This window comes from Rutilus rutilus (genome assembly GCF_951802725.1).
Source record: "Rutilus rutilus genome assembly, chromosome: 5".
Lineage (NCBI taxonomy): Eukaryota > Metazoa > Chordata > Actinopteri > Cypriniformes > Leuciscidae > Rutilus > Rutilus rutilus.
Genome location: NC_140213.1, coordinates 40,316,663 through 40,330,995, shown reverse-complemented (window position 1 = coordinate 40,330,995; position 14,333 = coordinate 40,316,663). Strand labels below are relative to the sequence as shown.

Below are 14,333 nucleotides of genomic sequence, written 5' to 3'. Positions count from 1 at the left end.
GTTAAGGCTCAGTCAGGCTGATCCCGGAACAGAGGTGGCAGCAGACGTGTCATTTGGTAGAGATAGATTGAGTTAAATAATGGAATTCTCTCACAAAGCATAGGGGAAAATCAATTCCCCTACAAGCACCTGCGCTCCATGCCGAAGTCTCCACGAGAAATCATGTACAAGCGCTCACTATCCATAAAAGACAAATTATCTACAGCACCTCATTATCTGCTTAACCCCTCCCTTATTAATTTCCTCCACCTTCACTATTGTATTTATACTAGGGTGCATCGGTGCCTCTGGTCTTTTTCTGAGGTTTTTAATTAGTTTTTGTCCCCTTTCCTTTCTAGTCTGGTTACCTGAGACTGTAGGCTATCTGGGTCTGAGACTGATCTACTTATCACTCTCTTAAATGTTTTAACTTCTCCCCAAAAAGTAAAGTAGAAATCTCAGGAGGTATGACCATCAAATACATATAATTATCTAGCAGCAATGAACAATACTGAGGCAATAATTTGACCTACTAAATCAATACTGCTGAGACCTTGCCACAGCAGCCAACCACACAGCATAACTGCCGGGCTCACAGGAAAAGCGCAATAAATTATTTAGATTCGGGTATGCTTCTCTGAGACAGCCTTAAAATCAGAGCAAAAACTGTTGTAGGCTATAACCTAAAAATGCAGAAAGCTACAGCTGGATGTATCACTGCTGTTTTGTACTAGAATGTGTGTTCATATTATTTTACAATTGGGAGGATTATTTCATTGCACATACTTAAAGCTCAACGGTATTTCCATTCAACTGTGAATGCGTGTGCAGACTGTGCACATAAGAGTCACATTAGGGGAGGAGGACTGTCACACCCTGAACGGGGTTTATTAAGCAACAGTGACCATCTGACAGTATATTATCTGACTTATTACGTGACTACTTAGCAAATAAATAACTACTTGTCTTGTACATAAAATATTGATTGAGCTGAGAAATTATTTTTTATCATCGTAGCCTACTAGTAGATTATCTTAGCTTCCGCTAAGAAAAATAGTCCATTACTTCATACATTAACGCTTCAACAATATTACATCATCAATTTAAATATTATAAATTAAATTGCTGTAAATTAAAATAACTTCTTTTTTTAGTTATCTGGGATTTAGAACCGTAACTTATTTGTAAGTAGGCTATCTCTCATCAGTATTCTTTTCGGTTCATTGCTTTATTTTTTGTTTTCTTGCTTGGGCACTCTTGCGCTTTTATCAAAGGTTTTAAGCTCACAACACAATGTAGGCCTATACTAAATTAAAACAAACCATTTTTATCGAAGTATGTAACCATTTTTAGTCGCACGATGGCGCCAGGTTACTTTGCGTCATATGTAAAGAGTAGCCTAAGTGCGCGGAGTGATACGTGAGAGTAGCGTCGGTGTTTAACAATGGTATTTCCTACCATCGTCAAGTTCAACGCGAAATATCTAATTTAGGTTATTAGCTATTATACAAAAATTGCTTGCTTGCGATTAAACAATCAGAATTTAGTACTCCAGAAAAACGTGTAATAATCTAAAATATTACATAACATTGACATGCAAAGTGTCAAATTCATAACTGTTCTGCAAAATGGATGGACTGAATGAAAAAAAGTTAAATAGATTTAAATGCATAAAGTGTATTTGCCTTGCTGCTTGAGTATCAAAGGTTGGCGAGATATTTTTTTTAACTGTTCAAAACTTGGTTAATTGTTTAATTAATTAATTATGGCGATTGAATAAAGTTGTACGACTGCATGCATTTCATGTTTCTTTATACATACAATGATAAAATATTAAAAACCTACGTCCAAAATGACAGAGATGCCCTTTCGGGGCTCCGGTGCAAAGAACTGCTCCTGAGCCACCGCCGCCTCCTCCTTCACATATTCCCGAGTAGAGATGCTTTTATTGTCGCTCATCTTGGTGACTATCCAGCGGACGAGCCCGTCAATTCCACCGGGCTGAGAACCGCTGTTTCCGGACTGTGCAGCCGTCGCTGTCTCGCTGTCCTGAGCCCCGGGTTTGGGCTGGTCTTTGCTGTCCTGTGCCCGGAGTTTAGCTTGTTCTTTGTGGAGCAGTTTTTGGACACCGTCCCTGCAGTAGCGCGCTGCTTGTTCACACATCCTTTTGCCGCGGAGCGTTCATGCTGCGCGCTATGGGGGCGATCCCTCCTCCTCTATGACATCAGCGGCGGCACACATCCCAAAACTCAGCCCTCCTGTCTCACCTAACCGGAGCAGTTCAATAAGTGCCATCCATTTAGTCCAGATGCAGAAAAATGCGAGAAAAGGCATTATTAGCACTTTAGAGAGTAGCTAGGCCTACTATTAAATAGCCAGACTGTAATGCTCATTGATCCCAGACAGCTTTTAAATAAACTATGGTAATGTTGTTAAAGTCCATTTTTGGCATAGTTTACTGCAGTAACTCTCGGTTTTAGATCTTTGCCATTCGTGGAAACATATGATCCGTATTTTCCTCTTTCCTCTACATGACTATCTACTTAAAAAGACACAATAAATACACCTAATTGCATGCTTTTAAGTCATTATCCCACATAAATAACGATATTTAGGCCTATTCTTTAAAGGCTAGATGCAGTTAAAGGTAGGGTAGGCAATATTTTCATAAACACTTTTGTTATTCTTGTTGAAACTCTCTTAAAGGAATAGTTAACTTTAAAATGAAAATTCTGTCATCATTTACTCACCCTCAAGTTGTTTCAAACCTGTATGAGTTTCTTTCTTCTGCTGAACACAAAAGAAGATATTTTGAAGAATGTCAGTAACCAGACAGTTGATGTAATGATGACAGATTCATTTTTAAGTGAACTAATCCTTTAACATCCTGATAGCAATCAATAACAGAAGTGGCCTAAATATTACAAAATGTACAGATATCATCTGTTGAAGTCACAGAACCAAAAAAATGTTTGTCCAATGTCACCTGCCTGTCAGTGTATGTACAGTATTTACAGTACTGAACCAAAACAATGAGCTTATGCTGCGTTCACGTCATGTCATAACGTATACAATATTTTAGCGACGGCAACCTGTGACGTTCTACTTGGAGTTGTTCACGTCCCCAGACTCGGATTTATGCGTTTCTATGTCAACACTATCAACGGCCAAATGAAACTGCGCAGCAGTCAGGTGGTATAAGTCCAAGTGCCATCTGTTGTTTAATCAACATCCCAAATTATTTGTATAATTTGTAAAAATTACAAAACAGCTTGCAATTTTTGGGGTGGGTACTCCTTAGAAAATCCCTCATTACCTTACAGTCTCTATAATGGTCTGAAATGACCTTTGTGACATGAAAGACTGTTGAAAGGCTCCCCGGTCCTGCCCTTTACGAGGGGTGATTAAGTCATTCTAGCTAAAAGGGCCTTTATTTAATTGGCACCAAGTACAACCCCCCTGCAGTTTGCGATCCTATAGTGAGCCATTTAGCCAAACAGAAAAAAGTGATTGGATGCATCACTTTAATGTAGAGCAACTCACAGCAACCTGTTACTCCTTCTTCACCACAGAGGGTGCTCAGATAATTACAACAAGCAGTAATCCCTTGTCTTTGGACATGCTCAGATCAACACCCCTTGCAGCCAGTTTGTGTGTGGCGGTGACAGGCCTCTCTTTACCACACGTAAACAAACTCAGTGGTATATTGTGGCACGTGCAGGGAGCAAAATGACACTAGCGAATGGTTATTCTGGCTCCTTTTTCTGTTTGAGGCTGACAAACCAGATGCAGAGACATTGGGGATGTGCCTTTCACATGAGATTGGACACACTGAGGCAGACTGATAATATATGTGTTGTTCATTTATATATATTATTAGACTGCATAAATGTCTCAGCTAACAGCAGTTGTTAAATGTATATTGTTAAGGTGAATATAACCACAATAAAGGAAAAGAAAATGTGTGTGTGTGTAATAAAAAATACTAAGCTTTATAGTATATTCATTTTTTTTAAAAACTATAAAGCTTAGCATTTTTGATCACACACACACACACACGCACACACACTCAAGAGTATTTGGAACACTTAAATTATTGATGACACTTCATATGGGCAGTGTTATTTTAGTATAATTTACATATATACTATTATAGTTTTTATTAATATTTTAAATTAGCTTTTAGTTTAATATTTTTAGATTTCATTTTCATTTTGGTTACTTTGTTATGAGCTTTTGACATTTTTATACGTTTTATATATATATATATATCTTTATCTTTAATTAATTTGAATTCAGTTTTAGTTGTTTTGGTACTTAGTAGTTATTTATTTTTGCCAAGGCTACATTTTTCATTTTCATTTGAGTTTATATATATATATATATATAGTTAACAATAACAGCACAGATGTAATGAGTAACATCTAATGTCAGCCTGTCTCTGCAATCACTCCACTCACCCACTTTCTGTTTTTGAGATTTAAATGTGGCCAGACAAGCGAGTTGAAATTATTTCCAAAAAGCATGCAGGAAGGCTTGGCTGGGAAACTTAGAGATGAACCCACACATATGCACTGCATATGAGTATGAAATATACACACTATGCACACACACATGAACCTAGAGGGAATATACCTCCCATCATGCCTCAGTAGATGGGACATGTTAAAGGTGATGTAAGAGCAACACGTGCTCCTCCTGGTGGACTAAAGAGGAGCACCTGAAGCTACAGCAGTTCACTTGATACTTGACTGGTGTCATTCAAACAGCAAACCTGAGTGCTACAGAAATGTTTATTTTTCCTGTTCATTTTGAGTCTTTACAATACATTTGTGTTTTGTTTAAAGAAGCATATTCCTTTAAACTGAAAGATGGATTAAAAATAAATAAAATCATCTTTATGTGAAAAGAACAAATTTAAAACTTAACAGCCCCAAGAGACATGTATATACAGTGGGTACGGAAAGTATTCAGACCCCCTTAAATTTTTCACTCTTTGTTATATTGCAGCCATTTGCTAAAATCATTTAAGTTCATTTTTTTTCCTCATTATTGTACACACAGTACCCCATATTGACAGAAAAACACAGAATTGTTAACATTTTTGCACATTTATTAAAAAAGAAAAACTGAAATATCACATCCTAAGTATTCAGACCCTTTGCTCAGTATTTAGTAGAAGCACCCTTTTTTTATCTAATAGAGCCATGAGTCTTTTTGGGAAAGATGCAACAAGTTTTTCACACCTGGATTTGGGTATCCTCTGCCATTCCTCCTTGCAGATCCTCTCCAGTTCTGTCAGGTTGGATGGTAAACGTTGGTGGACAGCCATTTTCAGGTCTCTCCAGAGATGCTCAATTGGGTTTAAGTCAGGGCTCTGGCTGGGCCATTCAAGAACAGTCACAGAGTTGTTGTGAAGCCACTCCTTCGTTATTTTAGCAGTGTGCTTAAGGTCAATGTCTTGTTGGAAGGTGAACCTTCGGCCCAGTCTGAGGTCCAGAGCACTCTTCATCTTCATCTTTCCCTCGATTGCAACCAGTCGTCCTGTCCCTGCAGCTGAAAAACACCCCCACAGCATGATGCTGCCACCACCATGCTTCACTGTTGAGACTGTATTGGACAGGTGATGAGCAGTGCCTGGTTTTCTCCACACATACCGCTTAGAATTAAGGCCAAAAAGTTCTATCTTGGTCTCATCAGACCAGAGAATCTTATTTATCACCATCTTGGAGTCCTTCAGGTATGCTTTCATGTGTCTTGCACTGAGGAGAGGCTTCCGTCGGGCCACTCTGCCATAAAGCCCCGACTGGTGGATGGCTGCAGTGATGTTTGACTTACTACAACTTTCTCCCATCTCCTGACTGCATCTCTGGAGCTCAGCCACAGTGATCTTTGGGTTCTTCTTTACCTCTCTCACCAAGGCTCTTCCCCCCCGATAGCTCAGTTTGGCTGGACGGCCAGCTCTAGGAAGGGTTCTGGTCGTCCCAAACGTCTTCCATTTAAGGATTATGGAGGCCACTGTGCTCTTAGGAACCTTAAGTGCAGCAGAATTTTCTTTTGTAACCTTGGCCAGATCTGTGCCTTGCCACAATTCTGTCTCTGAGCTCTTCAGGCAGTTTCTTTGACCTCATGATTCTCATTTGCTCTGACATGCACTGTGAGCTGTAAGGTCTTATATAGACAGGTGTGTGGCTTTCCTAATCAAGTCCAATCAGTATAATCAAACACAGCTGGACTCAAATGAAGGTGTAGAACCATCTCAAGGATGATCAGAAGAAATGGACAGCACCTGAGTTAAATATATGAGTGTCACAGCAAAGGGTCTGAATACTTAGGACCATGTGATATTTCAGTTTTTCTTTTTTAATAAATGTGCAAAAATGTCAACAATTCTGTGTTTTTCTGTCAATGTGGGGTGCTGTGTGTACAATAATGAGAAAAAAAAAAAGAACTTAAATGATTTTAGCAAATGGCTGCAATATAACAAAGAGTGAAAAATTTAAGGGGGTCTGAATACTTTCCGTACCCACTGTATATAAAAAAAAAGATTATTACATTTTTTAACCACTACCATGAATCATTTTATCCAAAGAATAGCAGACCTCCTTCTTCATGCTGTTTTCTTCATGGCTCTCCATACGCGGGCAGGAAATTGTCAGCTTTCCGTGACATGGGCCTTTGGAGCTCGTAGGAGGGCCGTCAAATGTAACCTGTATGTGCTGAGTTTTTGGATGTGCAATAGTCTCTGCACCCTTGACAGTGAAGGCAGGGTTGTCTACCTGAAAGGAGAAGGTGGTGGCCTTTTTAAAAGACACTCTTAAAGGAGATAGAGACACTGGAACCTAAGCTGATGGTGAGGGGACCCTGTGGTTTAGGGGTGCAGGTGCCAAACAGAGGGAAGACATACTCCCCCTTCGACATCTGAAGAGATGGTGAGGTGGCTCTGGATGTCTCCCACCTGGCAAGGTTCAAAATGAACTGGCACGCTGATATCTGTGCCAGTCTAGTTCCCCGCTGCTGCTTTAATGTTCTTTTCAACAGTGAAGTTTGGGTTGTCCATCTGAGTCAGAAACCAGATTTGAGAGGGATTATTTTAGCAAAGATATTAGAATGTATGTTGCTAATGTTGTTGTAAACCTGTATGACTTTCTTTTGTGAAAAGACTTGAAAAATGTCTCAGTGGGTTTTCTTTTTGTCCATACAGTGAAAATAAATGGATTGTTTTAGACACCATTGACTTGCATGGTATGGACAAAAATAATTCTTTGGAATTGAACATCCTTTGAAAACATCCTTCAAAATATCTTCTTTTGTGTTCCACAGGTTCATACAGGTTTGGAACGACATGAGGGTGAGTAAATGATGGCAGAATTTTCATTTTCTCTTTAAAACTTATTATCATGCAGATAAAATCTGCTAGATAATAATGGGAAAGTAGGGTCCCTTACCTTGCAGATATATTTGGTCTTGACACGAGTGAAGTTGGTGAACTTAACTTTGACACTGTGTTTGCTGCCAAGTGGTGCTCTGAAATATAAAGGCTTCTCAAGGGGTGCAGGCAGGGCCTTCAGCTGAAGCTCATAAAAGAAGTGTCCGAGTTCAGCAGCGTACAACACCAGCTGGGCTGTGGACTCTCCCTCACACAGAGGTAGATATTCAAATGTAAATCTAACTTAAGTAATAAAAATCTACAAACAAGACTCTTAAAAAAACAGCCATTAAATACTAGGGTCACCACAGCAAAATCACCTTGGTTTTTTCTTCTTTTGCACTGAAAATTTATTTCATTTACATTTTTGAATTATTTTTTAAATGGCCCACGACGGTGCACACCCAAAATTTTTAATCCTGTCACCATTTACCCCTCATGTCGTTCCTAACCTGTATGACTTTCTTTCTTCTGTGGAACACAAATGAAGAGATTCTTAAGTATGTTAGTATCTAAACAGTTTTCAGTGACCATTGACTTGCATTGTACAAACCAAAAAATACAGTGGAATTCAATGGAAACTGAAACTGTTTGGTTATCAGCATTCTTTAAAATATCTTCCTTTGTGTTCAGCAGAAGAAAGAATTTCATACAGGTTTGGAATTACTCGAGGGTGAGTAAATGATGACATAAATTACATTTTTGGGTGAACTATCCCTTTAACTTTGTATTTCTGAAAGTATACCTACCGTAGACTGAGCACGCACAACAAACTGTGGCGGAAATCTGATGTCTGAATTCTGGCACTTTACAGAGAACGACACGTCCACAAGAGGAGGGTTCTCCACCTCCGCGTGCCCTGTTGTCATCTGCCTCACCCGGGTCGCCATTTCTATAGTGTCAATCAGTCCCGGAGCCATCGCTTTAAAGTTCAGATTGTAGAATAGGAACTCGCCAGTTGCCTCATTCTTGAATGTCACCTGTGTGAGCGAGGAATATGATATTTCATGGGCCATAAATCTGTTTTATAACCAAAGTAGTCTGTATTAGCATTTGTATGGGTGTATGATGGCACTTGCTTTAGCATTGTACTGGCCCTCTTTATAAGTGAAGAAGGAGAGTTTGTAGTTCTTCGTATCCAGCGCAGGCACATCAATGTATTCCAGGCCCTTCAGGGAAACTATGCCGTCTGAACGATCTGGTTTGATGAGCTCCATCACAGAACGGAACCTGCACAGCAGGATAAAAAACACACAATGATCAAACATAAATTATACAATGTAGCTAAGAGGAATAGAATTTGCAACCGTAGCTTCAGAATTTATGGTCAAACGAAGGTTTTATGATCATTACAAAGCATATCTCAAGAGGCACTGTGTTGTGTGGCTGTTTTATGGGTATTTTCAGGATTAACAATGTTTATCCATGTGCAATGAGCATATGTTTATGTGCAATGCATCCAAGAAATGTTAAGGATAATATGGCATTTTGTGGCAAATATAATCTCTGTAGGTTAATTCTAGCATTTTTATCCTTTTATTTGGAAGTCTTTGCAATAAACTTGTATTTAATTAATTGAAAAATAAGAAATAGATGACTTATTTCGTGATTGTGAAATACTTCGTTGTGATTATTAAACTTGCACGTATATGTTTCGGTGTGGATGAGGTACCTCTGAGGTCTGGGCAGCCAGTTGTGGACAGGTAATGTCTGTGTGTGGTAGGTTTTCCATTTGATCTCTTCGGTTACTGTGCCTTCAGCCTTTGGTGGCTCAGCTGTGCCTTGCAATATGTACAGTATTCCACTGCCGTCAGGAAAGGAGAAGAACACAGAGCCCTGCACCAGAAACAAGTCACCATGAAATCAAAATTCACAGTTCTTATTTTAACGGAATACTGCAATAAATGATTTGTCTGTGCACATCATATATTTTTTTTAAAATTAATGTGCCCTCATTATCTTTAATCAAAACATCTTCCCCCTCCCTCATGCAGTGACATTTACTTTCTATCAAACTTTTATTTAATGCCGACTTTTGCCTCTCCCCGTCTGTAGTCATGGCCAGAGGCTTGTATGTGATCTCATAGGTGTTCTGCTGTGAAGGCTCAATGAGGAGAGTGGGTGGCCCACTCCAGTGCTCTCCCTCTATGACACATTTCAGAGTCCATGCGGCCGGGCAGAACCAGAGACTGAGTACACTGCACCTGACATACGAAATTCGCCACCTGCTCACACAAAAGAGAAAGAAAGCAAGAAAAGTGACACAATGAATAGTCCTGGCCTTTAACTTCAACATTTTTATCAGCACATCTATTATTAATAAATATACAAGGTTGCAGTACTCATTAAAGAAAATGGTTCCACAGTCACATTCAGACTAAGCCACTTATCTCTGCTGCGATCTGCGGGACAATGCAGGAGCCAGTGAGGGTGAGTTTTAACGGTTTGCCCCCCTCTACAGCACAGCAGAGATCATCATAGCGCAAATCTTGACTCAGCTCCGTAGGGGCATAGGTCACTTCAAGAGATACTCCTGTCCCTGGGGTCATGTAGCCCTCAGCAGGGACATTTATGTAATCGGGAGCAAAACCCTTTACATCCCACTTAAAGAGTACAAGGAAAAGCTGAAGATGCAGAAATACAAATATATATTTCTATTTGAGTCCATTTCATATTTTGTTTCTCAGATTTATTCATTTACAGAATCAGCTACACATTTTAGATGCAACCAGTCACTGAATTGTGATTACGCATGAATGTGTACCTCGCACCAATTTCTCCTGTGCTCTGCATGATAATACGACGGGTGGCTCCAAACTGCAGGTAGTCTGTGTCCAGTGTGACCTCCACCCCCTTGCAGCTGCCCTTCATGACCAGCAGAGGGCGAATAGCAACTAGACACTCCAGATGCAGCTCCTCTATGAAGGAAGGCATGCACTCTTCAGGAGAAAAGAGAAGCTCCACCACACAGCGGCCGCCCCCCTCTTTAAGTGTCACCTCCCCCTCTGGATGAACAGACAAGATCTGAAAAAGCACAATGATTCTTTTTAATGTATAGAGTGCAGTGGAATGAGTGCATGTTTTCATACACTCAGGTCCACATGTCTGGGACTACATTGTAACATTGATCATGTGACTGATTGTACAGAAGGTCAGATTTAAGCTCTTTTGAACTCTTTCACTACCGTTCAAGTCTACTGTACACTACTGAACCAAGTCTATGAGATTTTACAAAATTATTTATTCAGCAAGGATGCATTATATCAAAAGTGACAGTACAGACATTTACAATGTTACAATAGATTTCTATTTTAAATAAATGCTGTTCTTCTGAACTTTCTATACATCAAAGAATCATACAAATATTAAGCAGCACAACTGTTTTCAACATATATAATAAGAAAGTTTCTTAAGCAGCAAATCAGCATATTAGAATGATTTCTGAAGGATCATGTGACAGTGAAGACTGGAGCAATGATGCTGAAAATTCAGCTTTGCCATCATAGGAATAAATAAAAAAATTAAATACATTAAAATTAGTGCTGTCAATTATTTATTTATTTTACTAATTAATCGCACATTTGTCTGTAATTAATTGTGATTAATCGCACCTAACATTAAAGTTTTTGTCCGTTCAAGGTGGCATTCTGTGCGGGCCTTTCGGGTGTTCATTCACAGAGAACCTCTTCACAAACAGCGTGTCAGGAAAAAATGTTGCTCTTTTTTTGCGTCTTATCGCACTTGAATGGTTTAATAGCACTTGAATGAATGATAGCGTGATCATATACTGTAGCGCCGCAAAAGGATAAAAAAAAAAAGGATGCCGAGTTAATTGCGTTAAATATTTGTAACGTGTTAAACTGAAAATCTTTTGCATGCATTAACGCATTAATTTTGACAGCCCTTATTATAATAGAACATTTATTTTAAATTGTAATAATATTTCACAATATTAATGTTTTACTCAAAAACATTAGAAAATCTTCCTGACCCCAAACTTTTAAAAAGTAGTGTATAAGAGAGAGTGCATGTGCACGTGTTACCCTTGAGTCCTGGAGAGTTATCAGAGTGTCTGCTAAGACAAAAAGTCAGGGAAGAGTGGCTGTTGTTCACCAGAGGGACCAATTTCTGACTTCGCTGCCCAATCTGCTGAGCTCCAAAATTGACCACCTTATGTGCTGAGTCCTCTAAATTAATCTAAGACAAAAAAACAGATGAATATCTGTTCATCAGGATGTAGGAGAATGAGTAGGATCATTCAAATCTCTGACACCCTCTTTGTCACCTTCATTACTGTCCCAGGATCTCTACTACTTGTTTGGCACACTTATTCATCTCAAAAACCACCTTTTCGTGGTAACGAACTGCTTTGCGTGGGTAGAGTAAAAGAAACATAACAATCTCCCTTTTTTCGTAAAAAATTAAATAAAATACTGTTCAAGTTTTAGAACATAAGCATTTGTTATTATTATAACAGAGTAAAACATAGTTAACTTAAGTGCTTCAGTTTAAATGACTAGACATTTACAAAACATATAAGCAAATCATTGTCAAATCCGTTCAGTGCTTAAGATAGCAAACACCTGTGCTGAGAGCTTTCAGAAGGACAAGTGCAGATGCACCCTTTTTTGTCAAGCACAAGAGGGCCTTTTTAGTGGCTGACCACAAGATCTGCTGAATAGTTCCAGTGTATAAGCTCCTTCATACTGCTGATTTCTAGGCGCAGTCTCTTTTCGGTTACAGATTTTGTAGATTTGCGAGCATCGAGAAGGGAATGATTGTCTATTACACACACAATAGGCGTGTGTCAATGTTATATCATAACATTGATGCATGAGCAGCCACCAGTGGTAATCTCAGAGTTTAGTGTAGTGAGGAAAACTGCACTGTCAACTCCATCTGCAAGTGCCAAAGTCTCTCCTGCTAAGGTACTCCGTACGACTCTCCTGATCCGTTTTGACTGCCAAGATATAGGTGAAAATTTTTCCCCATAAGCACGATGAAATGTCCACCCTGTGTGCCACCGTCCGGAAGACTTCCCATTGAGGAATCACTGTACATCACTAATTTAACAGAACTCTTTTCCCCTTAGTACTGGAACCTCAAGATGATCTCTTCTTATTTCAGTTTTCTGATAAGTTTATTTGCACAATGCAGGGTCTGAACAGTAGCATGCTTTGTGTTAGAAGCCAACATGGATATTCATATATTATGTCAGGTCGGCTTTCCCTGGCAACCCACAATATTTGTCCAATCTTTGATTTTAGCGTGTCCATCTCAACGTCTGTCAATGACGCTTCACGTTGTGTTGCTCTGGTGGGGTCCACTGGGATGGGTTGCAGATTTTTTTTGTCCGTTCCTTGTTGTACTTGTATTTCATCCTCCTTAGAATGTACTTCTATTCCAATGTAGAAACTGTCATGTTCTTCCTGTCCGACTTGAAAGGCAGCTTTCAATTGGTTCCACATCCACATGTGACGCAAGAATCCCCATCACCTTGCAGAAATCATCCACCCAGTAAAATACTGCTGGATCTACCTTTGATACTGTAGCTCCCAATTGTTGCATGGTGTCTTTCACTCTATTATACCAGAATAAAGAAGCATCTGTTAGGCCATAACATTTGTTTCAACTTCCATATGGTTCCTTTGTTCTGCACTTCTTGTGGTGGGCGAATGTAAATATCTCTGGTTAACTCTTTACCTTGTAAAAAGGCTGCTTTAATGTCCATGGCTGCCATTTATTTTGACATATGACTGCTATGATTTAGAGACTCTGAGGCACATGTAGGTGAGTCTTTGGGAAGGTCTTGAGTGTTCATTTCTTCAAAGCCTCTGGCCACTAGTCTAGCCTTACGTACAACTCCAGCAGTTGTTTCTTTAAGTGTGCACACACACCTCGTGGAGATGCAATTCTGGCCTTCATCTATCACTTCTTCAAATACGTTTTTTCTCTTCCAGGTGCTGAGTTCTGTATTTTTTGCAGGCATGAAGAGATCATCATGTACTATCAATATATCACCTTCATTGTAGTCAATGCTCAACTTAGCATGTTCGGATGGAATCACCTGAACATTGTCCATTTGTCCTAGATTGACTGATGCAGTTGTGCCAGCAATTTCCTCAGGCACACTGTACTGCAAAATGTACCAGTTTTTGTGTGTACATTTTTCCAGTATGGATTTGTCCACTTTGATTATCTGTGTATTTAACTATTTGATCTTTTTTTAGTCTTTGACCTTCACAGTTCGTGGATGAGCAGGTTTGTGACGTGTGGGATTGATCAAGACTATCAACTCCAGGTAGCACTGATGCAGAAGGTTCACTGACATCTTCAGCATTAAAAGGTTCATCATTTTCAGGTGTCATTTCCTCATTTTCACTTTCAGTATCACTGAGATCTGCTGCTGGTGTTATTGTGGGATTTTCATCTGTTTTCATTTGTTCTCTTTCTGTCTCCTCCAGTTTTGTTTGTGGGTAATCCACCTTTCTTAGTCTGGACTGATGCACTCGAACATAGGTTCTGTGAATGCTGTTCTCATTGCATGTAGTGTGGTGATTTGTTTAGCTATCCAACTACTCATACTTGTTTCCAGAGCTGGAGGCTTATCGTTGAGGACTGAGGGAAGATTTGGGTTCTGCCCAAACACTAACTGGTAGGGACTATAACCATGAACATCGTGCATGGAGTTCTTTGCCATTAGTGCCCAATCTAGAGCTGTCTTCCAGTCGCAGTTGCTGTCCCTCTTCAATTTCAGCAAAATTTCAGTTAGGGTCAGATTGTGCCTTTCAACAAGGCCATTGCTCCATGGACTGTACGCTGCCGTTGTTTTAATTTCAATATTAAACTTTTCAGCCATGTCCTTCATTTTTTGTCAGTCTTACATGTTCCTTTTTATTTGGACAGTCCTTTGCCCAGTGATCCG

General features: G+C 39.5%; 1 protein-coding gene and 1 long non-coding RNA gene across 5 annotated transcripts in view; both read right to left on the bottom strand.

Moving 5' to 3' along the window:
- The window catches only part of necab2 (N-terminal EF-hand calcium binding protein 2), a 90,193-nt gene extending 87,994 nt beyond the window's left edge, over positions 1 to 2,199 (bottom strand). For 2 of the 4 annotated variants that reach the window (XM_084410042.1, XM_084410040.1), the window contains exon 1: positions 1,825 to 2,199. In XM_084410042.1, coding sequence (XP_084266168.1) covers positions 1,825 to 2,142 — 318 coding nt within the window. In that variant the 5' untranslated portion in view covers positions 2,143 to 2,199. The remainder of the gene's footprint in view (positions 1 to 1,824) is intronic. The other 2 variants (XM_084410043.1, XM_084410041.1) reach the window with 1 other exon arrangement.
- A 6,294-nt stretch (positions 2,200 to 8,493) lies between these two features.
- Positions 8,494 to 9,759, bottom strand: LOC311290993. The gene is made up of 3 exons (XR_014627496.1): positions 9,413 to 9,759; positions 9,081 to 9,244; positions 8,494 to 8,638 (listed from the first exon to the last, which is right to left on the bottom strand). It is a non-coding gene; the product is annotated as an uncharacterized lncRNA (long non-coding RNA).
- Between the last annotated feature and the right edge of the window lie 4,574 nt (positions 9,760 to 14,333).